Genomic DNA, 27,632 nt, shown 5'->3' on the forward strand with positions numbered 1-27,632 from the left:
TAATGTAATCTTGTTTATTTGTTTTATTGCTAAGCTACAATAAAGCCAACTATACTTGATATATGGTTCAATGATAATATGATTCAATTAAATGTTGTAAATGAATCAGATTTCTAAAATGTAAATACTGTCACTTGACAAATAGAGGACAATGCATTGTAAGCAAATCCAGGTAAAGGCAGGAGCAGCTCGACTAATGTTTTGGCATCAAACTCCATTTGGGATTGTTTGTTTTTACTGGAATAAGTTCATTATTTATTGTTACAAATGATGCTGAATTAGTTAATACACTGAAAAAAAATATTCAAAGATATTTCCTTGAATTTCCAAAATATATCAAGGTAAGTGGTTGTTAATAATTTATTTGGGCTGAATTTAAACAAACACATGAAGTTGAACATTACCTAATTTAAGATGTTTGCTTAAATCCAACCCATATAAATTGTTTGCAACAATTTTGCAGAAATTGTGTTTTAGTTAGTTGACAAAAAGTGTTTTATAGTTATTTTTTAAATATTACAGAATTAATTAGGAAATTACCCATGACAAATTTAATATACAGTTGAAGTCAGAATTATTCGCCCCCCTTTTAATTTTTTAAAAAATTTTTTTTAAATATTTCCCAGATGATGTTTAACAGAGCAAGGAAATGTTCACAGTATGTCTGATAATATTTTTTCTTCTGGAGAAAGTCTTATTTGTTTTATTTCGGCTAGAATAAAAGCAGTTATAAATTTTTTTTATGCCATTTTAAGGACAAAATTATTAGCCCCTTTAAGATAAGTTTTTGTTTCGAAAGTCTCCAGAACAAACCATCATTATACAATGACTTGCCTAATTACCCTAACCTGCCTAATTACCCTAGTGAAGCCTTTAAATGTCACTTTAAGCTGTATAGAAGTGTCTTAAAAACATCTAGTAACATATTATTTACTGTCATCATGGCAAAGAGAAAATAAATCAGTTATTAGAGATGAGTTATTAACACTATTATGATTAGAAATGTGCTAAAAAAAATCTGCTCTCCGTTAAACAGAAAAAAAATAAAATGAAATAATTAAATAATAAATTAAATAATAAAATAAAAAAATATACATAAACAGGGGGCGAATAATTCTGACATCAACTAAATATGAATTTGGTATGAACATTTGGCACACCCCCCCCAAAATGAAGTTAGCTTTTTGGCCCTTTATAGGATAAAGTTTGGGCACCCCTGCTGTAAATGTTCAGTTTCATCGACAGATTGATCATTTCACAAGACCTCAGTGTGTCATGAGGAACCATGGACTTTGATTTGGACTTGTTTATTGTGTGTGTTTGTTTAATCTGAAAAACAGGTGACCACCGACATGCATTATATAAATCAAATCAGCAAGGACCACAGATTCAGCTGAAAATCTTCTTTAATGTAGCACTGAAGAAATCAAGTCAACTAAGTAAGTACATGTGGGTAAGTAAATGTTAATATTTGGGTGAAGAATTCCTCATACGTTTCCATCACTGATTCTGCTCTTGTGTTTATTACTGTGAAGCTGTTAGGGAAATGATCTGTACTATTCAGGATCAGCCCGCAAAACTGCATTTACTGATAACCATAGCAACAGACGGAGCAACGATATGAAATGTCAAACAGATGTGCGTTTCAGCTCGAGTGATCAGTGAAGTGATCCTGAGCTCATTACAGCAGAAATGATCATTCACTGCAGTTCAGTGTACACATATCAAACTGGTACAGGGATATATATATATATATATATATATATATATATATATATATATATATATATATATATATATATATATATATATATATATATATATATATATATATATATATTACATATACTGTATGACATACAAGTTCATATTTAGATTTTTCATATATAAGAGAGAGGTCATATATGCAACATATACACTCACCGGCCACTTTATTAGGTACACCTTACTACTACCGGGTTGGACCCCCTCAGAACTGCTTTCATCCTTCATGGCAGAGATTCAACAAGCTGCTGGAAATATTCCTCAGAGATTTTGCTCCATATTGTCATGATAGCGTCACACAGTTGCTGCAGATTTGTCGGCTGCACATCCATGATGCCAATCTCCCGTTCCACCACATCCCAAAGCTGCTCTATTGGATTGAGTTCTGGTGACTGTGGAGGCCATTTGAGTACAGTGAACTCATCGTCATGTTCAAGAAACCAGTCTGAGATGATTGAGCTTTATGACATGCTGCGTTATCCTGCTGGAAGTAGCCATCAGAAGATGGAGACACTGTGCTCATAAAGGGATGGACATGGTCAGCAGCAATACTCAGGTAGGCTGTGGCGTTGATGCTCAATTGGTACTAATGGACCCAAAGAAAATCTCCCCCACACCATTACACCACCACCACCAGCCTGAACCGCTGATACAAGGCAGGATGATCCATGCTTTCATGTTGTTGAGGCCAAATTCTGACCCGATTATTTTCTGTAAACCCTAGAGATGGTTGTGCGTGAAAATCCCAGTAGCTCAGCAGTTTCTGAAATACTCAGAGCAGCCCGTCTGGTAGCAACAACCATGCCACGTTCAAAGTCTCTTAAATCCCCTTTCTTCCCCATTCTGATGCTCGCTTTGAACTGCAGAAGATCGCTTTGACCATGTCTACATGCCAAAATGCATCGAGCTGCTGCCATGTGATTAACTGATTGGAAATTTGTGTTATCAAACAGTCTGACAGGTGTACCTAATAAAATGGCCGGTGACTATCTGACACACACATATACATGTTATTGCGTGTTGTTACAATGTAACCTGCTCAGCTAATGTTTACGTTTGTAATATTTAGATTACTTGCTAAATAAAAACCATCTCATGTGGATTTTAATAACTGAGTCATTGCTGCTGTCCTCCGGAGGTCTCAAGCCTTAATTGAATTACACTGTTTTCCACCATCTGGCAACCCCGAGTGCTGATATATTGGGTAAAATGGCAGTGGGCTGGTTATAGAAATCAAAACAAAGATGTCCCTACACTGAACACACATGTTCAAAGCAGAATATATGACTTTAGCATTGTTTTTCATGTAAACAAGAATGTTTATTTAGCATGTTTCTGACGTATCTGCAAACATATTATGGTATTTCTGTGCTTTAGAAGAGCTTACATACAGCACTTATGTGAATAACAATGTAATGTCGCAAAATTAACATAATAAATTTAGATTTGACATTTACTTTAAAGTCTGCATGAACTGGAAATTGCGGCCATTTTTTTCATCGTGAGACAGTTCCTAGTAAAACGGAAATTTAAATGAGGGAAAATGGGCGTGGCTTGTTTTTCTACTGTGTGCTGATTGGATGTAGTAAAGTAGGCGTGTCATTCAGAAAGATCTGGGCTGCATCCAAAACCGCATACTTCCATACTATATGGTACGCTAAAATCAGTATGCGAGCTGAGTAGTATGTCCGAATTCATAGAAATGGAAGATCAGTATGCGAGAAGTACCCGAATGACTTACTACGTCCGGCGAGATGCTGAAGTGCGCATAACATGCACGCTGTGCTATCCCATGATGCCCCGCTAGAGAATTTGTAAATGGGAGTGAGGCGACGAAACTTACGCAGGTAGGTCACGTGACCTTGACAAAATGGCGGACGTAGTACGTTCGAATTCCATTCATACTGCTCACATTCATACTGTATAGAACTACGGGCGAGTAGTACGTTTAAATTCAAATGCATTACCTACTGAGTAGTAGGCGGTTTTGGACGCAGCCCTGGTGGGGGGAATTATAACAATTTAACAGACTCCTCCTCCTCTCCATTTCTGTGTTGACAGTTGGAGGGGCGTGGTTGTGATGTTAGCCACGCCCAATACCTCAGACAGACAATCTGAGAATTGAACTGAAAACAAACAGGAAGTGCAGTTTCAGATTACGAGGGCAAACTATTGTTTTGTTCTTAATGACATGCACAGATGAATTGTTCGCCACAAAACTAGCAATGTGAGCTAACAGAATCAATATGCTTAGTTTTGCTGTCATGTGTACTTTAAAACTGCCTTTTAAAGTGGCTTCCTGATCCTAAGTATCGCACAATGAGACAAAACAAACGTCTGACTAAATAAATAAGCCGATAAAGCAGTGTTTGGATGAATGATATGGCTGATTTGGGTAGCAGCGCGCTGTCCAAGGTGCTGCAAAGCGCGGGCTGCGCCTCCCGCCAGATTCACATCACGTGACCCGCTCCAACCGCTGCGCGTTCACGACTCTCCCTCAATAACTAACTTCTTCACCAGCCGACCGGAGTCGCGACGCAAAGGGTAAATAATTCTTCTCTAATGATCATCAGTGTGCGATCTGTGTGTACTAGCAGCCTGTTTTCTGCAGATAGAGCCGCTTAATATTACTGACAGGATCCGCGCTTATTCGGTCGTCATCAAATCCGTTTTCTGGCCGCTTTCGGTTTCTGAATGAATTCAGGTGAGCTCCGTTAATGCTGTTTGATGGTGTACGTGCTTTAAAAGATTAATGACACGACATGACTGTCTTGGAAATGTTGTTTAATATGAGCTCATGTGGGAGTTGTGCTGAGTCTGGGGCGGATCACCTCATTCATCACATACACAGCAGAACACTGCACATCTGTTTATGATTATTAGTGTATGGAAGCCATCAGGAGGCGAACACACGAGCTGTATTTGTGCTTTATGAAGTGTGTGAGGATGTTTGTTTACGCCATGAATGAAATCAAACGCAGTGACGTGTGATCAGAACTCTGGATCACGTTATTCTGTAACCTGTGTCTATATTACTGAATATATATCCATATTAAGGCTCTATTTCGAGGCATGATTCATCTTGATGGACGCTGATGCTGAATATATTATCACACTTCATTCAGAAATATCCTTATTTATAAAATGTGTTGACTTTTGTCACACGTTTACTAAGATTAGGGATGTTTATGTACGGGTTGCTGTATAACTACATGCATTCAATCCTTTAAAACATTTACTATACAGAAATTTACTATATATTGACTATATTTCTGTACAGAAAACAAATGGCCAAAAGACACATGATAACTTGTCTTCCCTAAACATATGTAGAATTTCAAGTTAATTTTAGTAAGTTCACTTATAATAAACTTCAATATGCTTTGTATATTAATGCGTGTAGATTGCAATGTTTTGAAATATTGTTAGGACTTTTAATCCATCCCTTTCATTCATGTAAAGAGGCTTTGACACAATCTACATTGTATAAAGTGCTATTTAAATATAGATGACTTGACATTTAGGCGTACTGTACTAACTGTACTATTTCACAGGACTACACTGGCATATGTTTTTAAATCTAGTAAACTTAACACGTAACAATAAACTCAAAAACAAAGAATGTTGCTGCTTGTTCAAACTACTTGTTTAAAATTTGAATTTATTTATTAAATAGGACTGATGAATCATCTAATTTTCGAGGAGGCCCCTAAAAAGTTTAGAAAACAAACACATCATAACAAACAAACAAGCAGCACACTCCACCTGAAGCACTTCCCACAATCGAAAACATATTATCAAAAGTACAAACAATTTGATATACAAATAAATAATAGCAATTTAATTTAGTCATCCAGTCCAGCCATTTTACAATTACTTTTACATTCTACCTCACAACTGTTAAATTTTATGATTGGACATTTACCTATTAGGATATTTAAAAGTGTATAAAATAGGACATTTACCTTTTTAACATCAAATCTAATCTAAATAACCCTAAGAATGATAAGTATTTCAATATACTCGAAATGACAATAATATATCTTATCACAGCAATTTCTGTGACGATTTATCATACAACAAACATTCCTTATCGAGACAGGCCTACACTGAAATCATGCTGTCTAATTTTTATTTTATTTTTATTTTTTTATTGAGATTAACAAGACAATACATCATAGTATACAATACAACAAGGGAAAAATTACAGAGTGTCTTATTTTTCTTATTTTCCCACTTTCCCCTTAAAATAAAATAAATTCAAATGTATGAAAGAAATAATAATAAATTAAAAATAAAATACAAGAATTAAAAGAAATTGTTAAACAGTATAATAATAAATGAGCAAGTTTACGATAAAAGCAAAAAAATAAAAATAAAATAAATAAAATTATAATAATAACAATTGAAAAAATAGTAATTAAAAGTTCACATTAAGGAGTCAATATTTCCTCTTTTCAATTAATTACTGTTTATTAGATCTGATATCAACTAAACAAGGTAAGACTTTGATATAGTCTAAAACAGGGTTCCAGGTCTTGTAAAAAGATTTGAGAGATCCTGCAAGTAAACCGCGTAATTTTTCAAGTTTTATATAACTAAAAATTTCTCGGATCCACATGTCATGTGATGGAGGAATCACCTGTTTCCATTTGATAAGAATGGCTCGTCTAGCTAGAAGAGTAGAAAAGGCAATAACTTGTTGAGATGCAACAGTCAGGTCAACTCTCTCTGAAATACCAAAAAGCGCTGTCAAGGGGTTAGGGTCTAGATTTATGTTAATAGATTTAGTGAGTGTGTCAAAAACACTGAACCAGAAATGTTTTAATTGAGGGCAGATGCTGTCTAATTTTTGTCCAAATGTATACTAATAGCATGCTTCTTATTTCTTTTGGTTGATTCTGTTGACCTAAAAATACATCTTTGAAAATAAAAAAAAGGCTCAGTTTAGTAACCCAACCTTGGGTCAAATATAGACAAAATGAAGTAATTTTTCACTTAAAGTTAAATTACACTTTATAACCCAATGGTTGGGTTTGCCCACGTTTGACCCAACAATTGGTTACAACAACAACCTAGCATTTCCATTCATTCATTTTCCTTCAGCTTAGTCATCAGAGGTCACCACAGTGCAATGAACCACCAACTTATACAGCATATGTTTTACGCAGAGCATGCCCTACCAGCTGCAACCCAGTAATGGGGAAACACTACAGCCAATTTAGCTCATCAGTTCCCCTATAGCGCATGCTTTTGGACTGTGGGGGAAACTGGAGCACCCGGAGGAAACCCACGCCAACATGGGGAGAATATGCAAACTCCACACAGAAACGCCAACTTACCCAGCCGCGACTCGAACCAGCTACCTTCTTGCTGTGAGGCCACAGTGCTAACCACTGAGCCATTGTGTTGCCCAACCTAGCATTTTCTGAGCGTAACTTCACAACTGTAAAGCTCAGAAAATAATCCAAACAATGATAAAACAGTCTGCTAGGACTCAAAACACACAGTGTTTCCCTGTTCCTGGAGGCACGCCATCATCAGCCACACATTTTCTGGTGTCTAACACAATATTGAACTCATCAGCTCATTAGCAGAGGCTCGGAGCCCTGAAACAGATGAGTCAGATAGAGAGACGTCCAGAAGCTCTGTGTTTCTGGGAACCGTTACTGTAAACACATAATGCATAATTTTCTTGAGATGTCAGGGAAACCGCCAGCCGAAATGTTTTTCTGTTTGTTTATCTTTGTATCTGCAGTGTCTATAGACCTGTGCTGAGATGACGTCTGTTCCCTGCGTCAGATGACGGAGGATTTAACCCTACGATTTACAATAATTAGTAATAACTCGCGCGTCTGCACAGAGATGGATTACACTGAACACTGGAGACACACTGGATTGTGCATCGGAAAAACACACAGAGAAGGTGGATGACGTGAAGATAGATGCAGATTGGTGTCTATGCATGTAGAAACGTCCCGGCAGTTTGGTGTAGAAATATGGTGACATATATATAATAATTCAAAATATATTATTAATATAAACATGCACAATATTGATATCATGCTCACTTCAAAATACAGTGAATTATTAGTTATTTAAAGTATTTTAGAGGGATTTTTAAGTATATTTAATCATAACATTCACAACAGAACCAAATGCTTGATTATGCTTAATTGGTTAATTAATTTCTTAATTGTTCAAACATCAATAATTTCACATGTTAATTAGGAATATTGGCTGAAAATGATATGATTGTTTATAATATTATTGGACATTAGCACTGTACAATAAGACTCTAATAGGGAACATTAGTTAATTGCATTAATCCACCAAAGTATTTACTAATCTTAGCTGATGTTAATTCTTAGTTAATGCCTAATATTGTGTTAAAATTGTAGTCATACTCTGATTTGTAATTGATAACACATTAAAATCATAGTCATAATCTGATTACAAGTCATAATCATTTTATTCGATGTAGTTAATATAGTTTAAGCTAAGAATAACTTAGTAACTGTAATAAATCTGGGTTTTTTATTAATTTACTAAGGAAAATTGATTGTAAAGTGTTAACTATTGTACTTTATCCATTTAATTTAGTTAAACGCTCTTTTTTTATATACAGTAAAGCAATACACTAGGTATTGTTTCGTTATTATACCTTTTAAAATAACCTTTTTTGCAGTTTAGCCCAATATTGTGATGATACCGTCTACCAATCTGCAATTAATTGCAACAATAACATCTGGTGCCACCTTAAACCTACTTTGGCATGCATAATTTGGAGATTTCCTATAGATTATTATTATTATAAACATGCCAAACATCTTCATGATGATTCTTCACTTGGGTGCTCATCTGCTTTTTATCGGACTAATTGTATGTAAAGCGAACGCTGGATCTAGTCTCAGGTTTACAGGATCCGACGAACAATGGGTTGCGTTTCCGATGTGGAACGCTTGCTGCGAGAGCGAAATGAGCTTCAGTGTGAAAACCACACATCTGAATGGCCTCCTGGTGTACTTTGATGACGAAGGCTTCTGCGATTTCCTCGAGCTGCACGTGCACGTTGGGAAACTCAGATTGTGCTTTTCTATTTTCTGTGCCGAGTCCACATGCGTGCTTTCTGACGTCGCCATCAATGACAACCGATGGCATTCGGTCTCGATTATGAGGAACTTCAGAAACACCACACTCATCGTGGACGACGAGGTAAAGTGGGAGGAGGTTAAATCCCAAAGGCGAGACATGACGGTTTTCAGCCACTTATTTTTAGGAGGGATTCCCTCAGAGCTGAGGTCGGTGTCTTTACAGCTGACGTCCAAGACTGTGAAAGATCACACTTCGTTTACGGGCTGGATAATGGATGTGAAAGTCAACGATTCTGAGCCTGCGATAATTAGCAGCGCTGGAGTCCACGAAGACCTCTGCGGCTCAGAGAACACGTGCTTGAATGGAGGAGTGTGTAGTGTTGTTGAGGATAAACCGACATGCGACTGCTCTCAAACCGGCTACCAGGGAAAAGACTGCAGTGAAGGTAAGATATAAAGTTATACAGTCAGTGTGTGTCTTGTTTTGTGTTCAACAGAAGAATGAAACTCATAGAAGTTTAGAACCACTTGACTAGGCCTGTCATAATGAACAGTGTACTGACTTATCGCAGAACACATGAGCTCAGTCATTTTAGGTCAGGGGTGTCCAAACTCAATCTTTGAGGGCCGGTGTCCTGCATATTTTAGTTCCAACCCCAATTAAACACACTTGAACCGGCTAATCAAGCTCTTTCTAGGTATGCAAGAAACTTCCAGGCTAATGTGTTGAAGAAAGTTGGAACCACTATGCAGGACACCGGCCCTCCAGAACCGAGTTTGGACACCCCTGCTTTAGGTGATGCAATATATATCGCCCATACATAAAATCAGTTCCAGCAACATTTGAGCTGATTGTGCAACATCTCTATCTCTATTGGAGGTGTCAGTGTCAGTATGGGTTAAAACACTGTAGTATTGACTATAAATTACTATAGTATATTCTCATGTGAGTGCTTAATGGCTGAAAATAGATCTGGTGGCAGATATCGCAGCCTCTATTACTCTATGTTGCACTTTTTGTTAACATTTATTATTTATTCAGGATATGCATTTTCACACTCTGACTTATTAAATTGTTAAAGTGACAGTAATTAAATGAAATATTATTAAGAATGAAATACGAAGAGTGCACTTGCATTAATGATATTATATTGTCATTCTGGCATTATATAATGAGTGAGATGGTCTTAAAATGACAATAATAATCTGTATCGCAATATGTTTTGGTGCAATATATCCTACAACAAAAATAGATATTGCTACAGGCCTACACTTGACTAGCTCTCAAGGAACTTACTATCAATAGTTGTGTTTCTATGCAAAGATGTGAATTTAGATTCATGCACAAGCTGGAATATTGCATTATACATTAGTGAATAAAGCAGTGAGAAACAATAGAGAAGAAAATCATCCCTTCCTGATGTACTAGAGCAGGGGTGCCCAAACTATGTCCTGGAGGGCCAGTGTCTTGCATATTTTACTTCCAATTGCAATTAAACACACATGAACCAGCTAATCAAGCTCATTCTAGGTATATAAAAACTTCCAGGCAGGTGTGTTAAAGGAAGTTGGAGCTAAACAATGCGGGACACCGGCCCTCCAGGACAGAGTTTGGGCACCCCTGTACTGGAGGAAATATTAGCCAGAAAAATGTAGTTTTGTGTCAAAAAAAACTGTTTTAGACACATTATTCAGACCCCTATCGGCAGAAACGTGTTCAAGGTATAAACTCTAACTAAAAGACACACTTTTGCTTCACATTAGCTGTGTTTCTACCCAAATATGTGAATTTGAATAATGCTGTAATATAATAACTGGAATATTGCATAAAACATTAGTGAATAAAGCAGCGTTTCCATCCAATGAGAAACAAAAGAGAAGAAAATCATCAGTTCCTGATAAACAGTGGAAATATCCGTCAGAAAAATTTAGTTTTTTAAAAATCAAAATCAGCTATTTTTTGACATATTATTCAGACCCTCACTGACAGAAAGTTGCTTTAAGCATGAACTCTAACAAAATTACACACTTCTGCTTGATATTAGCTGTGTTTCCATCCAAACATGTGAATTAGATTCATGCACAAACTGAAATATCGCATAAAACTTGTCAATAAAGCAGCGTTTCCATCCAATGAGAAACAGAAGAGAACATAATCATCACTTCCTGATTTATGGAGCAAATTTGAGCCAGAAAAATGAACTTTTGTGTAAAAATCTAATATTTTGGACATATTATTCACAACCCTATCGGCAGAAACAAGTATAAACTCTAACAAAAAGACACACTTTTGCTTGACATTAGCTGTGTTTCCATCCAAAGATGTGAATAAGATCCATGCACAAACTGGAATAACACACAAAACATTAGTAAACCAAGTGCTGTTTTCATCTAATGAGAAACAAAAGAGAATATAACCATTAATTCCTGATAAACTAAGCAAATATCTGCCAGAGAAATGTAGTTTTGTGTCAAAAGCAACACTTTTTTGACGTATTATTCAGACCCCCGTCGGCAGAAACATGTTTTAAGCATGAACTCTAACAAAAATGCACACTCTTGCTTCTGAAGTAAATGTACAGTGTGTTTATTTAATAATTTTTAATAAAAAAATAAACATTTGTACTGGAAAACAAGACTTTATTGAAGAAGAATTTGTTTTTTGCATAAAGTACAGTATCAAGGTTTCAGATATTGATATTGATTATATTTTGGACTCTAGAATAACTAAAGCTTTGGATTCATCAGCAACAGTTATAATGTAGATGCTGTGAGTTTTAGAGCATTCGTAATACCTGTGTGTGTGTGTGTGTGTGTGTTTAGAGGTCACTGACCAGCAGCTTTCACTAAACAGTGTTTGCAACGTGCTGATAATAGTGCTATTAAACACTGAGCAGATCATCGTTTAGTGTGTTCACAGATTAGAGAGACTCATGCTGTTTTCACTCTGCAGCTCGTCTCAATGCCTGACACACACATACACACACATGCACACAGAGCATCCTTGTTAATGATATTTTCAACTAAAGTGGTGGAGAGGTTTATTTTAGCTGGAACGAGTGAGCTAGATATGTCTTAATGCCATCAGAGTAACCTATTTTGCTCCTGAGTTGTGGATGAAATACAGGCTAAATTATAATTATACCTGAAAAAAGGGACTGTCGTATTCGGAGCTTTAACGTATATGAAAACACAGGCAGGTATTATCATCAGCTTTTGCAAAAAGCGATGAGTTTCTGACGTTTATTGGCACCTTTTCACTCAACAATAAAAAAAAAACAGAAAGAGCTGAGTGATATGACAACATGCATAAATTGAAGTGTATAAATTCTATTGAACGCTTATATTCAGCTGTCTACATGTATTTGCTGCCTCATTACAAAACATACGGGGCAAATGTCACATGTTGAACTGGCAGAAGATACATCTTGCAGGATATATGGCACTGGCATGAGCTGCAAAGTGGCAGAGCAGAGCTCATTAATATTCATGACCCTTCCAAATATGGTCAAAACTCCCATATCATGGTAGGGTCAGTTCTGAGTGAGAAGCAGCCGTCTATCCGTTAGAGTGTTTGAGCTGCTGAAGATAATGTCAGCATAGACTAAGAGGATTATAGACGTGGAGTTGTAGATGAACAGCGACAGGAGCCACATAGACTGACAGAAGCTGCAAGCACACACTCACACTGAAGCACACCTGACCAGCACTGACAACACACACACTGGTGTTTACATCTGACACACAGGCATCTGTAGCTCCGCTAAAATCTAATTTGCATTTAAAGCGACGGGCATTAAAACACCACAGTTAAGATCAAAGCCTGAAAGGGTCAGTTTCAGAGAGCTGGAGAACATCATCTATGAGCTATTTTTAGCTGAAACTTCACATACACTCTAGAGACTTCACAGACGCATTTACATCTTGTGCAAAGAGGCAGTATAGATCTCCCATCAACAAGAGTTGAGAACACACAATCAATAGTCAGATCAATAACCGCATCTTCCTCCATAAATCAATGAGGCGATGAACTCGACTGCGTCTCACTGCCGCGTCTGGTATATTTTCTAACAATGCAGCTTATTATTTGAAATTCCGACTCTCCATTAAATGATTTCAAGGCTTTTTTCATTACTTTGATCAGAGGATTATGGGATTTGCCACTGTGTCTCCGTCTCACACACACAAATCTCTTTGCTTTGCTAAAATAATTACTTTGATGCACTGCTCTGTTGTAATTCTGGATATCGGAAATCACATTATGGACGAGCTTTACTCAACATCTCTCTTTCAGATGAAATTCATGCATCATTTATAGATATTTCCTAGCTTTTATATGTGAAGTACGCAGAATTAACACATTTTCCAGCTGTTTTTTTCATGCATCCCAACAGAATGCTTTTCATTTTCAGCTAATGTAATAATTAATGATAACAAATAACAATTGTTTTTCCTAATTTAGCCTTTCAGCAACATTTGTCAGAGTATGATCCTACAGGGGATGAGGGGTTTTGTTTGTTATGCATCAATGAATGCATGTGTGTTGCATTAATTAAAATAAATGCATCTGAAAGACCCTCCTGATATAGTATATGGATTTAAATATGCTCTTAAACACAAAAGCATGCATCGGTTTTATATCTAAATGACATAAATCTCACTCTATAATTTATATAAATGCATAAGGGATTGTAATTCAGTTAATTAGCGAACATTATTACCCACCATCTGCGTGTGATTATTAATGCCAGTCCTGTATTGTTCAAATTGTGCAGTTCTGGGTCGCAGTTAATTAGATGTAATCTGGATTACATAAACAGGTTCCAAAAATAATGCACTTGTAATTGTATTATATCATGTTTTAAAATGCTTTTAATCAGATGAAGGTTTCTTTCTATGGATTACGTGATAAACAATTCTCATTCATAAATTTTCTTTTCGGCTTAGTCCCTTATTTATCAGGGTTCGCCACAGCGGAATGAACCGCCAACTATTCCAGCATATGTTTTACACAGCGGATGCCCTTCCAGCTGCAACCCAGCACTGGGAAACACCCATACGCCTGCACACACTCATACACTACGGACAGTTTAGTTGATCAGTTCCCCTATAGCGCATGTGTTTGGACTGTGGGGGAAACCGGAGCACCCGGGGGAAACCCACGCCAACACGGGGAGAACATGCAAACTCCACACAGAAACGCCAACTGACCCAGTGACCATCTTGCTGGGAGGTCACAGTGCTAACTACTGAGCCACCATGTCCCCCAAACAATTTTTCCTTTCCTACCGTAATAATTTAACTGTGCATAGAATATAAATGAAATGCAAATGACTAATTATTGTTGATTAATTATTCATGCTTGTGAATTGGGGACAGAAGCAGCTCTGCTTCAGTTATGGTATGATTAGGATGGATAATTATGCGAGTTAAACACTGCCTCAAGACTCTGAGGATCTCTTTGCAGTTTTTAAGATGTTTGAAAACTTTTAATTTCTTTGACCTCAAATATTAAAGTCCTCTGAGATTTTAAGGTAATGAATATTTTATTAAGTTAATATTTGCTATTTACACAGTTTCCTCATGTCAGTTAATGGTCATTTACATGCATATATATATATATATATAAATATATATATATATATATATATATATATATATATATTATGCAAATTTATATTATCACAATAAAACTTTTGGCAGGTTTGGGAAACTCTGGCATAATGTAATTTTAAATTAAAGTTCCTTTTAAAATCTGAATTATTCATGTTTTATTCGATTTGGAGCTTGTTTCAAAATTTGCATAATCTCCGATGTGACTATTGCGAACGATCACAATCCGATATTGATGCTCATTAAGTGAAGTTTGTGTATAAAGTACTTTCGAGAGGATTACGTGCTTATGATTGACCACAGCTGGTCCTGCATTAGCTAACACTGAATTCATCAATCAGATGATTCCTAACTCACTAATAACCAGGGTTTCTTATCTCAGTATCTTCGTCTGGAAGAAATCCCACCCCTACCCCTCCTTCTTTCTAGATTGGGCGACACTGGAGCCCAGTGATTAGCACTGTTGCCTCACAGCAAGTATGTCACTGGTTAAAGTCCCTACTGAACCAGTCAACATTTCTGTTTAGAGTTTGCTTGTTCTCCCCGTGCTCGCGTGGGTATCCCCCAGGGTCCCCGATTTCCTCCAAAAGTCCAAAAAACACGCAACCTTAGTGAATTGAACATACCACATTGGCATTATAGTCGAGCTCTTAGTCAGTCGTAAATCTCTCATGAGCCATCCCTATATCTGTCATTCTTCAGAAATAAGTTGTGGGAGTTCATTAAGATCTATCTGAGCTCAAACTCCCCTCTCGCCCTGCTAACGGGAGGGAGCCCAGGGCTTAAGAATCTTATTAAGGCTCTCTCCTGGCACAGCATACCAAACACGCTTATTACCAGTCATCAGCTGAGTGTGAACTCTTAACATGATATATTGTGCAGCCATTATTGATTGCTTCCTGCAGTATTGTTGATTAGATGCTTCAGTTTTCGTAATCACTTGTTCTTGTTTGTCTTTCAGGTCTGGCACACCTGATGATGCTGGATCGAGGTATGGCCTCTGTTTCTTTTCCCTCTCTGCATTACTTCTCTTTTTATTGTGCATGAGCTACCTCATGAATCCAGTGTTGACCTGGTGCTGGTCATTGGAGCACTTCATTGGATCTTAAATCAAGAAGCATTTTCCAGACAATAATGAGGTAAAATGAAGAGAGTTTTTGATTAAAGCAAGCCAAAAAATCTGACACTGGGGGAAGCAGAATAATCTTGTTTTCCTTTTGACATACAATTATTTTTCTCACGCCATTGGCAGATTATTTTGCCAGCTTTAAAGAAAAACTCACTTCATTTTGACCTTTTTATTGGGTCTCACGGGAGGGCACGTCTTTCGTTTGGATTTCTAATTTTAACGTACTATGTTTTGAGACGGCTCCGGTTTCCCCCACAGTCCAAAGACATGCGGTACAGGTGAATAGGGTAGGCTAAATTGTCTGTAGTGTATGAGTGTGTGTGTGAATGATTCCCAGAGATGGGTTGCGGCTGGAAGGGCATCCGCTGTGTAAAAACTTGCTGGATAAGTTGGTGGTTCATTCTGCTGTGGCGACCCCGGATTAATAAAGGGACTAAGCCGACAAGAAAATGAATGAATGAATGTTTTGAGACACTAATTCTATTTTCGCACACTGATTAGGATGGATAGTATGAAAATTAGAGAATTTCATGTTTCATGAATGTTGTTCTGGTTGTTTAGTGCTCAATACCTAGTGATGGGTCATTCTTGAACAATTAATTTATTTTTACCGAATCTTTTATGTCACTCGAGAACGATGAGTCGTCTCAGGGAGTGATTCGTTCATTCACGCATGCGCACATTTGTGCATAAGGTTGAGAAGATTAGCTCCTTCTTTCGAGCTCAGGTTTGAGTCGTTCGTTCATCACATGAAAGACCAATCATGTGCATTTAGAGCTGGAAAAAGATCTGTTTATTTCTCGAGCTCTCTGATAAACGAATGATTTAAAAACCTGAAGAGTCGAAAGGTGAACTAATCCGGGGTCTTCTGCTCTTACTGTGTTCATTGGTTAAGCTTATATGGGTCTGTCTGTGTCATGAGAACTAACCACTCAAATTTAAAGACATGTCAGAAGAGGTGAGCTGAGCTAATCATAGACAAAACACCAGGTAAGCAATCAATGAATATTTTTGTTGTTTAATAAACACAAGTGTAGATGTGTCCAGCTGTGGGGTTTTGGAGACGTCTGCATCAGCATATGGGGCATAATAACAGGACGTGTGTTTGGATATAACTCAGTTTTCTGAGCACACTTCATTATTATTGTTTATTTATTCCTTTGCTGGAGATTAGAGCTGAATTTAGAAACAGTTTTGAGGCAAATCTTTGCTCTTAACAAAGGAGATTAAATATGTGGGCTAATGGATGTGTTCAGTGGAGAGAGTTTCCACCATTTCCTCACTCCACCAAAGTAAAGGAGTAAAGTAAAGGAGTAAAGTAAAGTGAAGAGAAAGTAAAGAGGCTAAATGGAGGAGACTTGTTCTTAATCCTATTAACATGCAAACTCCACAGAGAAACACCAACTGACCCAGTCGGGACTCGAACCAGCAACCTTCTTGCTGTGAGGCCACGGTGCTAACCACTGAGCCACCATGCTGCCCTTAACTTGAACCATTATAATGTTATTTTAGCAAATTTGAATGAAATTTCTCAAAAAAAGATTCACTTAGTGATTAGTGATTAGCACGTGGAGTTTGCATGTTCTCCCCATGTTGGTGTGGGTTTCCTCCGGGTGCTCCGGTTTCCCCCACAGTCCAAACACATGCGCTATAGGGGAACTGGGTAAGCTAATTTGTCTTTAGTGTATGTGTGTGAATGCAAGAGTGTGAGGATGTTTCCCAGTGATGGGTTGCAGCTGGAGGGGCATTTGCTGCGTAAAACGTATGCTGAATAAGTTGGGGGTTCATTCTGCTGTGGCGACCCCAGATTAATAAAGGGACTAAGTGAAAAGAAAATCAATGAATGAAGATTTGCTCGTCTCGATGATTGAGACTCAGAAGTCAGAGTCAGTGAAATGATCCGAACTTCCCATCACTACTCGCATCCACTTGTGCATTATACAGACAGCAGAGCAGCATTTCTGGGTTAGGGTCAAATGTGTGTCATCCCCATCTCTTCTTCATCGTTTTTAGGAATGGAGGAATATGTGGCCACGTTCAGAGGTTCAGAATACTTCTGCTACGATCTTTCCCTGAACCCCATCCAAAGCAGCAGCGATGAAATCACACTGTCCTTCAGAACTCTGCAGAGAAACGGACTCATGCTGCACACCGGCAAAATCGCAGATTATGTCAACCTGGCGCTGAAGAACGGGGCGGTGTCGCTGGTCATAAATTTGGGCTCGGGGGCGTTTGAAGCTCTGGTGGAGCCGGTCAATGGGAAATTTAACGACAACGAATGGCATGATGTGAAAGTGTTGCGGAATTTGCGTCAGGTAACTGCTAAAAACAAGTAAACAGCAATTATTCAGTCAAGACTTTGCTACAAATGCCAATATTATAGACATCATTGCACAAAAATCACTTTTTATGGTATTGATTATGGTATCGATAAATAATCTAGAATCAATATTACTAATACAGTGCTCAGCATAAATGAGTAAACCCACTCTTGAATAGTTTTGTCCATTACTCAGTGGATGTAGACTAAATATTTTGGTGCATTTTAGCAAAACAGTTTATTAAACAGTTATATCCTTTATAATAAGAGTTATTCATCTGAATATCCACAGGAATAGAAAGATAATACATTTAAATTGTCCCTCTTTCTTACAGGGAAAGCTACCAACAATCAAGAATGCATGATTATATGCTGTCATGGCTTTGCAATCATTAAATGTGGTTATAATGGAGGTCAATGGAGCAAAAACAGCACCAACATCACCAAGTGATGTTTTATAAACACATTTCGGGAGGAGCACGATCAGTCTTTGACGAGGCTAGATCATCACACACAATCATTCTATTATCCAATCAGCTCAAGAGCAAACCTCTATAAATAGTCAAACACAACATAATTCCGTTTCTCTCGACTTCAGCGTCCCTCCACCACCCCAACTCCACAATATTAAACCCGATACCCATTTAAATCTGGAGCCGAGCTAGACATTGTGGACCCTATCTCTCTCTATCCTGATAAGGGGAATAATATGAGTTAGGGTGTCTTCACGAGCTCAGAGCCCTCTCCCCGGACAGCACACCAAATACGCATATTCTATTCAGTCAAAAATATGAGTGTGAACTCGTGAAAGGGGAGTCAACCTGAACAGTGTGTTGATGAGTTTTGTTCAAAGCATTTTCCCAAAACATGTGTCAAAATAGAATCTGTCACCAAAAAATCATCACATTTGCTAAAACACAGTGAAATCTATGCTTAAATTTAGTGTTAAAATCAGCCCAGAGTGGATAAAAACAACCCAACAGCACACAAGGGTTAAAATACCAGAAATAAAAAAAATCAAACTTTCAAAACCAGCACTGCTGAAAGAGTAGTCAGGTCAATAATCCACTCTATAGGACCAGTTTTTAGACATTGAGATGCCCACACTAATGCATCACGTACTGAATAAACACAATTACTAAAAGCACAGAGGGAATGTGCCCTTATACTAACCAAGTGTTTCTTTAGCTTTTAAATATTCACATTGGTGATCATCATACATTTACTTTGTGAATGACAGATGATATTCAGTCACAGTTTATAATTTGCTTTCTTCTTTTCCACACAGCACTCAGGCGTTGGATATGCTATGGTAATATCATTCAGTTTATTTCTCTTATTTTGTGTATGTTTATAAAGTATATCTATCTATCTATCTATCTATCTATCTATCTATCTATCTATCTATCTGTCTGTCTGTCTGTCTGTCTGTCTGTCTGTCTGTCTGTCTGTCTGTCTGTCTGTCTGTCTGTCTGTCTGTCTGTCTGTCTGTCTATCCATCCATTATCTGTCTGTCTATATAAAATAGTCATTTTGTCGTATATATATGCAGTTAGGTCCATAAATATTTGGACATCGACACAATTCAAAATTTTTTGGCTCTATACACCAACACAATGGATTTGAGATGAAATGAACAAGATGTCCTGTCCAACTTCATCCTGTCACATGTAATTTGCATATATTGTCGTTTATCAGATGTCTATATGGGGACTCAAGTAATAAACAGAAGAGTGGGAGCCGCTCTAATATGGAAAAGTTTATTCCATTATTTTGGCGGTGGCACTGCAAAGTCATGATCACCTTCAGCCAATAGACTGGCATGATTCTGTAGGGCTTCAGATCTGATGTGCTTTCCATTGCATCATCATTATGCAGCATTCATATGAAAGAGACTGAAGGATCAGGAGTTCAGAAAGTATCCAGCTGCTCTCCTCCTCCTCCTCCTGTGGTTTGTTTTGCAGGTTACGATATCTGTGGACGGAATACTGACCACCACAGGATACACTCAGGAGGAGTACACCATGCTCGGCTCTGATGACTTTCTGTATGTCGGAGGGAGTCCCAGCACAGCCGACCTGCCCGAATCTCCTGTCAGCAACAACTTCATGGGCTGTCTGAGGGAGGTAAAGAAACTGCCACACCAAATCAGTGCAGGCTGTGTAGAGCTTAGAGTCACAATCGAATCACAATGAAGTGTGCTCATATTTGTAGATAGTTGTGTTTGTTATATGCAGTATATCTGTCACGTCATTATTTAGCAAAAATTAATATGCCCTCTACCTTTCATTTTTGTTAAAATTAAATACATTTTTATCTACCTTTAGGGTGGACCTATGAGTCTCTTGGGGCGGGGCTATCACTCATTTGAGGCAGAGCTACAAGTCAATTAGGGCGGAGCTAACTGTCATTTAGGATGTGGATCTTTGGGCAGGGCTACCAGTCATTTAGGGTGTGGCTATAAGTCATTTAGGGTGGGACTATCTGTGTTTTAGGGCAGGGCTGTCAGTCATTTAGGGTGTGGTTATCAGTCTTGTGGCAGGACTATTAGTGTTTAAGAAGGAGGCTATCGTTCATTTTGGGCAGGGCTATCAGTTATTTAGGGCATGGTTATCAGTGATTTAGAGTGGGACTATCAATCATATGGGGTTGGGCTATCAGTCTATTGGGGTGGGGCTATCAGTAATTTGGGGTGGGGCTATCAGGGTTTAAAAGTGGGGCTATTGTTCATTTAGGGCAGGGCTATCAGTCATTTAAGGCGTGGTTATCAGTGATTTAGAGTGGGACTGTCAGTCATTTGGGGCGGGGCTATCAGTCTATTTGGGTGGGGCAATCAGTCATTTAAGGTGGGGCTATCACTCTTTTTTTAGGGCAGAACTGTCAGTCATTTGGGCGGGCCTATCAGTTCTTTAGGGCAAGGCTATCAGTCCTTTGGGGGGCGAAGCTATCAGTACTTTAGGGCGGAGAGTTCAGTCCTTTAGGGGGCAGGGCTATCAGTCATTTAGGGCGGAGCTACCTAGTCATTTAGACTGATTAAGATGATTTTGTAGAGGAGTGTATCTGTTTATTTCACTTGCATTTTTGCTGGTTTATTGTATTTTATGCAGTTTTTGGGAGTCTAGCAATATTCAGGTACACAGATTAAAAATGTCCACTAACACTGTATAGACTTCACTGTATATGAGTGTAATTACAATGAATCCTTTTTAAAGTTACAAGCAGTATAATTTCTTGTGCCTGAATGTTTTTCCTGGCTTGATAGGCCTAAAAACACACGCAAACGACAAACATTTGAGTAACTTTAGGATTAAACTTCACAATGACACCACAGATCATGAGTGTTTTCCACTGTGGCTCTTGGTCAGCTATAATCTCGAGATTGCAGATCCTGCGATGGGACTATTGCAGATGCAAACATTGCGATATGAAATGTGATATATTGTGCAGCCCTGTATTACACTTAACCTTAAAGCGTAAGTTCACACAAAAAGGACAATTCTGCCATCATTTATTGACTATTCATTTGTTCCAAACATCTTTTAGTTTCTATCCTCTGATGAAAACAAAAGAAGATACTTTGAAACTAGATTAAAAGACCATGAAAGTCAATGGCTAATGGCATCCAACATTTTTCAAAATATCTTCTTTTGTGTTCATTGGCAAAAAGGAAGAAAATATGAAAAAAAGAGAGTAAATAGTGAGTAAATTTAAATTTTTCGGCTAAATAATCCACTTTTTCCAGCATGTATTTTAATTTTTGTTGGTATTCAAGGGTCATTGTTGTAGATAATCATTGCATTTGACCAGCTGAATGTATTCTCTGCTCGTGTCGAGGTCTACAATGAGGTCTTATGAAGTGAAACGATTGCTCTGTGCAAGAAACTGAACATTATAGACAACATTATTAGCATTACTGACAGCACAAAGGTTCTGCTGTGTGTCGGGATGTACTGTACGTGCGCATGTATAACAATCTCACAGAGTGCTGATGCTCTTTGTTTACACTGGGGAGAGAGGATTTGACTTTTAATGTTATCCTGGATACTGTAACCTAAATAAGAGCACGATTACGTTCATGTGAGTGATCTCAATCAGGAAGATTGACTTCAAATACTGTATATAACAGTGTGGAGGAGCTATGATGTCACTTTAGGCCTGTTAGCTTCACACTGATTCGACAAAAACACTACAGGACTTTTTAATATTGGGAAAAATAAGACGATATGTTACAGTGGTTAGGCGGTTTGTTTACACTGCTAAAAATGCTTTTCATATTTAGATTTTTTCTAGTCCAGGTATCTAAAAATGCTTAAATCAAGAAGCAAGAAGAAAATAAAATGCCAAAATAAGGGAGTGCATACAGTTTAAATCAAATTATTTTTGTTCAAATAACATTTTATTTCTATTATTATTATTATTATTATTATTATTATTATTATTATTATTATTATTATTGTTGTTGTTGTTGTTGTTGTTATTATTGTTATTATCATTATTATTATTATTGTTGTTATTATTTTTATTGTTATTATTACTATTATTATTATTATTGTTGTTATTATTCTTATTTTTATTATTGTTATTGTTATTATTATTATTATTATTATTATTATTGTTATTGTTATTGTTATTACTTTTTTATTATTATTGTTATTATTATTATTGTTGTTGTTGTTGTTATTAATACTATTATTATTATTATTATTATTGTTATCATTGTTATATTGTTATTGTATTGTTATTATTATTATCATTAATGTTATTATTATTATTTTTATTATTATTGTTGTTATTATTATTATTGTTGTTGTTATTGTTATATTGTTGTTATTATGGTTATTATTATTATTATTGTTGTTATTGTCATTATTATTATTGTTATTGTTATTATTATTATTATTATTATTATTGTTATTATTGTTATTATTATTATTATTATTATTATTATTATTTTATTTGTAATATTTATTACTTGTCTAGAAAATGCTTATTAATTTAAGAATTTTTAGAAGAAAGCAGTGTGTTCAAATGACATTATTGTGTGTTTACAGGTTGTATATAAAAACAATGACGCTGAGCTGGAGCTGTCCAGACTGGCCTATCAAGGAGACCCAAAACTGCAGATCCACGGAGTGGTTGCATTTAAGTGTGAGAGTGTGGCCACATTGGATGCCATCACGTTTGAGACCCCAGAATCCTTCCTGACGCTGCCAAAGTGGAACGCCAAGAAAAGCGGCTCCATTTCCTTCGACTTCCGCACCACCGAACCCAACGGCCTCCTGCTGTTCAGCTGCGGGAGAGCAAAGCAGCATAATAAAGAGGCCAAGAGTCCTGTCACGCTGAAGGTGGACTTCTTTGCCATTGAAATGCTGGACGGTCTGCTGTATCTGCTGCTGGATATGGGATCTGGGACCACCAAGACTTTGGCGCTGAACAAAAAAGTCAATGATGGAGAGTGGTATCATGTGGACTTCCAGAGGGACGGGAAATCAGGTAACATTCTGCTGAGGCTTGTGTACATTGCAAAAGTGATCTTTTGTGTTGTTTCCAGTCCAAATATCTAAAACTTCTTAAATCAAGAAGCATTTTCTCGACCAGCAAAATAAATAGTCTTGTTTTCAGCAATAATGAGTCAAAATCAAGCGAGTTTTTCTTTAAAACAAGCAAAATAATCTGACAATGGGTGAGGAGATTAGGCTTGGGCGGTAATATGGTGAAAATAGCAAAGATGAGTTTCAATACCGTTATACCTTCATAAAAAACAATGCACTTAAATAGGAGACTAGTATTAAATATCAAATATAATTTATTTAATGCCTAAAAATGTGTACGCATGATTGTCATTACGGGACAGTACGGAGGAGAGAGAGAGAGGTGAGGTAAGATGGCGAGTCGCACAACCTCTGCAGTTTGGCAGTATTTCAGGTTTCGACCAAACGAGAAGGGAGACGTGGTAAATACGAACTAGAGGTCTATTTTAACAATTTCTAACAATTTTTAACAAATCATGCACTACAATGTGCCATGTTTGTTCAGATTATCAATTGTGTTACATAAATCAAAAAAGTATGGACACTTTTCTGGTTTGAGACTGGTTTGACGCATTTAACGGTCATCATAATCTTAAATCCTTGACAGTTTTTAATATTTAGATTTAAAAAAAAATGTTTAAACATTTATATTGTTGGAAAATAGGAATCATTTTTTAAAATTAGTCTCTTTTTCTTTTAATCAAACAATTATTTGTATTGGTCATGTAAGGGTCATATATTAACTGAACTTCTACTCTTGTGTGTGAGTGCTGTGCATACTAATTAGCATTTTTGCAGAAGTATATAGATGCGGGTCCAAAATTAAATTCAGCTCTGCAGAAACTTCCTGTCTGAAGAGAGGTGTTAAAACTAAGAGCACAGAAAGTCGTATGCTTTTTTTTGTTGTGCAGAGAATTAATTGAAAAAGAGGAAGTATGTCTGGGGTGCGGCCAATGGAGGACTGAACAATGACTGACAAATGACGAATTTCATTAAACTCCACCTGTTAATATCAGCTGCCTATATAAGTTGAAGCCGGGAAAATAAAGGGGTTGCGCACCTCCTTAATGTAACTTCTGCATTGCGTTGAGGATAACAGAATTCTGTGAATCGAATTATTCATTTGTATCCGTGATGGCCAACAGTGTGTCCCCACATTAAACATGGGTATATACACACACACAACCACACTTTATAATTCTTAATTTAGCATTTGTCATATTAGTTACAGATTCTACACAATAATGACAGACACAGTTTAATACACTTCACATTTTTATTTTCATTTCCAATAATTTCATGTCATAGGTTACTAGTTTGGAGTGCACACTTTCTAGTTCTTTTGACAAGATTTATTGACATTTATTTCTTTGAGTTTAAGTTACCTGTGAGATCCAGGATGGCGTGGCTCAGTGCTCCAGATGGAGGTCCGGTTGCTCTAAGGGACCAGCTGGCCACATTTGCCGACATTTTGTTCCGCCTGACCAAACCAAAATACTAATTGGCTGAGGGGGGTGTTGGAATGTTTATTTTTGTTTATTAGTAGTAATTGAATTGCTAGTTTGTTTATGTATTGATTAATTAACTTTAAGTGTATTTTTTGCCTATGTTTGGTGGTTGTTTTGTATTAGTTTGTGATGTTTTAGTCAACTTTTTCTTAATGGACTAGTCCCTGTCTTCTGTGTATATAAGTCCCGTTTTTGTGTTTGAAGAGAGGTCTGCTTTTCTTTTTCTCTTCGTTTGTTTGTATGATTTGGTTATGTTTTGTTTGCTTTAAGTCTAGATTTGACTTTAATTTATTCAAATGCTTTAATTTGTCATTTTGTTCATAATAAATACATTTATTTTCTTTTGGAAACTTTGTGTTCGTTGCCCTTGTCTGCTTGGTCCCTCACAGTATCCAATAAATTGTTACGATTTTTGACATGGAAGAAAAACCTCTCCTGACCTTTTTTTCTTGAACACGAATGAGATTGATTTAATATTCCAACAATATACATTTATGAATGGATTATGTCAAAGTGTTTCTAATGCGGCGGGCGTTTATAGGGCTGAGAGTAAATCTGACATTAGTCAAGGAGAAAAACTCCACAATGGTGTTATCAAGCCTTTCAGAAAGAGGAAAATAACAGTGTAAGAGTGATGTCATTTCAAAACGAAAATCTCGATTATTTCTTTTGCCCCAGTGTCAGATTATTTTGCTTGTTTTAAGCAAAAACTCACTTAATTTTAATGCATTATTTCTAATACCAAAATTATAGTTTTAATTTGTCCAGAAAACACTTCTTGATTTAAGAGTGTTCGAATATTAAGCGTATTCTTCAGTGTTCTCTCTGAACCGCAGGCACCATCTCCATCAACTCAGTGCGCACCCCGTACCTGTGCCCCGGAGACAGCGAGCTCCTGGATCTGGATGATCCCCTGTACCTGGGCGGCGTTCCGGAGAGCTCCAGTGGGACGGTGTTCCCCACTGGGGCCTGGAGCGCCCTGCTGAACTACGGGTACGTGGGCTGTGTGCGGGATCTGTTCATCGACGGGCGCAGTGTGGATGTCCGGCGCGCAGCAGAGCTGCAGAGAGCTGCAGGAGTGAAGCCGTCCTGCGGTAAAGAGCCGCCCGGGAAGTGTGTGAGCGAGCCCTGCCTGAACAGAGGAGTCTGCAGGGAGGGATGGAGCCGATATATCTGCGACTGCACCGGGACGGGATTCCTGGGACACTCCTGCGAGAGAGGTGTGTGTGTATGAGTGCGAGAGTGTGTTTGATAATGATAATGATGCGGATCTTTCCGTCTGCAGACGCCACCATCCTCTCTTTCGATGGCAGCAAGTTCCTGAAGGTGCAGTTTTCTGCAGCGATGCACACCGAGGCTGAAGACGTGTCCCTGCGCTTCCGCTCGCTGCGGGCGTACGGCGTCCTGATGGCCAGCACATCCACACACACCACCGACACACTGCGTCTGGAGCTGGAGGCCGGACGCGTGCGGCTCACTGTCAACCTGGGTATATCAAACACGCACATGCATGCATACACACACTTACACAAACACACACGGATGCACACACACACACTCACCATGCTCATATCTGATCAGAAACTCACCTGCACTAACCTTCTCCAAACTCATGACATACAGCATGACACACACACACCTTCGTCTTCACTGCTCAGAGTCTGCAGGTCTCCACACACACTCACACACCTTCGCTGAGCTCGGTGTTGAAGGAGAACGATCTGTGAGGTAAACCTGAGGCTATGCTGTTGAATTATTATCAGAAGAAAGCACAGCAGAGGGAAAACAGCTCCTCCTCTGCATAAATTTTGCCTTCAGTTGCATAAATGCTGATTTATAAGAATTGTTCATGAAGATTTTCAAGAAAAGCCACAATCTAAATACATCAAGCTAACTACAGTCAACTTGCGTTGTGATCATTTGCAGCAGTTTTTTTCTATTTGCACCTGTTTTTTTAAGTTGCAGCATGTTCAGCTTTCTCGGCCACCGTAGAATTGAGTTTGAACATTAAGGGCTCTATTTTGACGGTTCATGCGCAGAGCGCAAAACGCAGGGCGCAAACGCTTTCAGGGCGTGTCAGGATGCGTTTTTGCTAATTTAAGGACGGGAAAACCTGCTTTGCGCCGTGGCACATGGTCTAAAAGGGTTGAGTTTATTTTCTTAATGAGTTATAGGTGTGTTTAGAGAATAAACCAATTATGAGTCTCATCTTCCATTCCCTTTAAGAGCCAGCTGCGTCACGCCAAGAGCGCATTCGCTATTTACAAGACCCAAAGTAAGTCTAAGTGGAAAAACTGAACATTTCACAAGCAAACAGTTCACAGAAAACTGTTAAACAGAGCATCTACTGCGTGAGAATGAGAGATAATGGATCTACTTTCACTTTCGCTCTTGGATAGGGAAACCTTTACGCACAGACATCAATTAGTCTATAAATAAATACTTTTGTTTGTTAAGCGCAAATATTTGTCTCAAAGCTATTTCTGAATTCAGTTCTAATTTCCAGCAAGCGAATAAATGAATAATAATAATGAAGTGTGCTCAGAAAACTGAGTTATATCCTAATACACATGCTGAGCCCCATATGGTCTAAAACCTGACAGGTGGACATTTCTAAGCTTGTGTTTAATAAAACAAATATAAATATGGATATAATAAATAATACTGCTAATA

The 27,632-nt window shown here is 37.7% G+C and overlaps 1 protein-coding gene across 10 annotated transcripts in view; it reads left to right on the forward strand.

Annotated features, from left to right (window-relative positions):
* The first annotated feature begins 1,340 nt into the window (after positions 1-1,340).
* nrxn1b (neurexin 1b) overlaps positions 1,341-27,632 on the forward strand; it is a 799,620-nt gene continuing 773,328 nt past the window's right edge. For 3 of the 10 annotated variants that reach the window (XM_068212849.2, XM_073919584.1, XM_073919585.1), the window contains exons 1-9: positions 1,341-1,453; positions 7,523-9,304; positions 15,433-15,462; positions 17,614-17,915; positions 19,209-19,232; positions 19,885-20,046; positions 22,972-23,413; positions 25,796-26,179; positions 26,245-26,448. In XM_068212849.2, the coding sequence (XP_068068950.1) occupies positions 8,584-9,304; positions 15,433-15,462; positions 17,614-17,915; positions 19,209-19,232; positions 19,885-20,046; positions 22,972-23,413; positions 25,796-26,179; positions 26,245-26,448 (2,269 nt within the window). In that variant the 5' untranslated portion in view covers positions 1,341-1,453; positions 7,523-8,583. Of the gene's footprint in view, positions 1,454-4,239; positions 4,469-7,522; positions 9,305-15,432; positions 15,463-17,613; positions 17,916-19,208; positions 19,233-19,884; positions 20,047-22,971; positions 23,414-25,795; positions 26,180-26,244; positions 26,449-27,632 lie in introns of those variants that run through there. The other 7 variants (XM_009307018.4, XM_009307020.4, XM_009307021.4 and 4 more) reach the window with 4 other exon arrangements.

Source organism: Danio rerio, chromosome 13 (genome assembly GCF_049306965.1).
Source record: "Danio rerio strain Tuebingen ecotype United States chromosome 13, GRCz12tu, whole genome shotgun sequence".
Taxonomy (NCBI): Eukaryota; Metazoa; Chordata; class Actinopteri; order Cypriniformes; family Danionidae; genus Danio; species Danio rerio.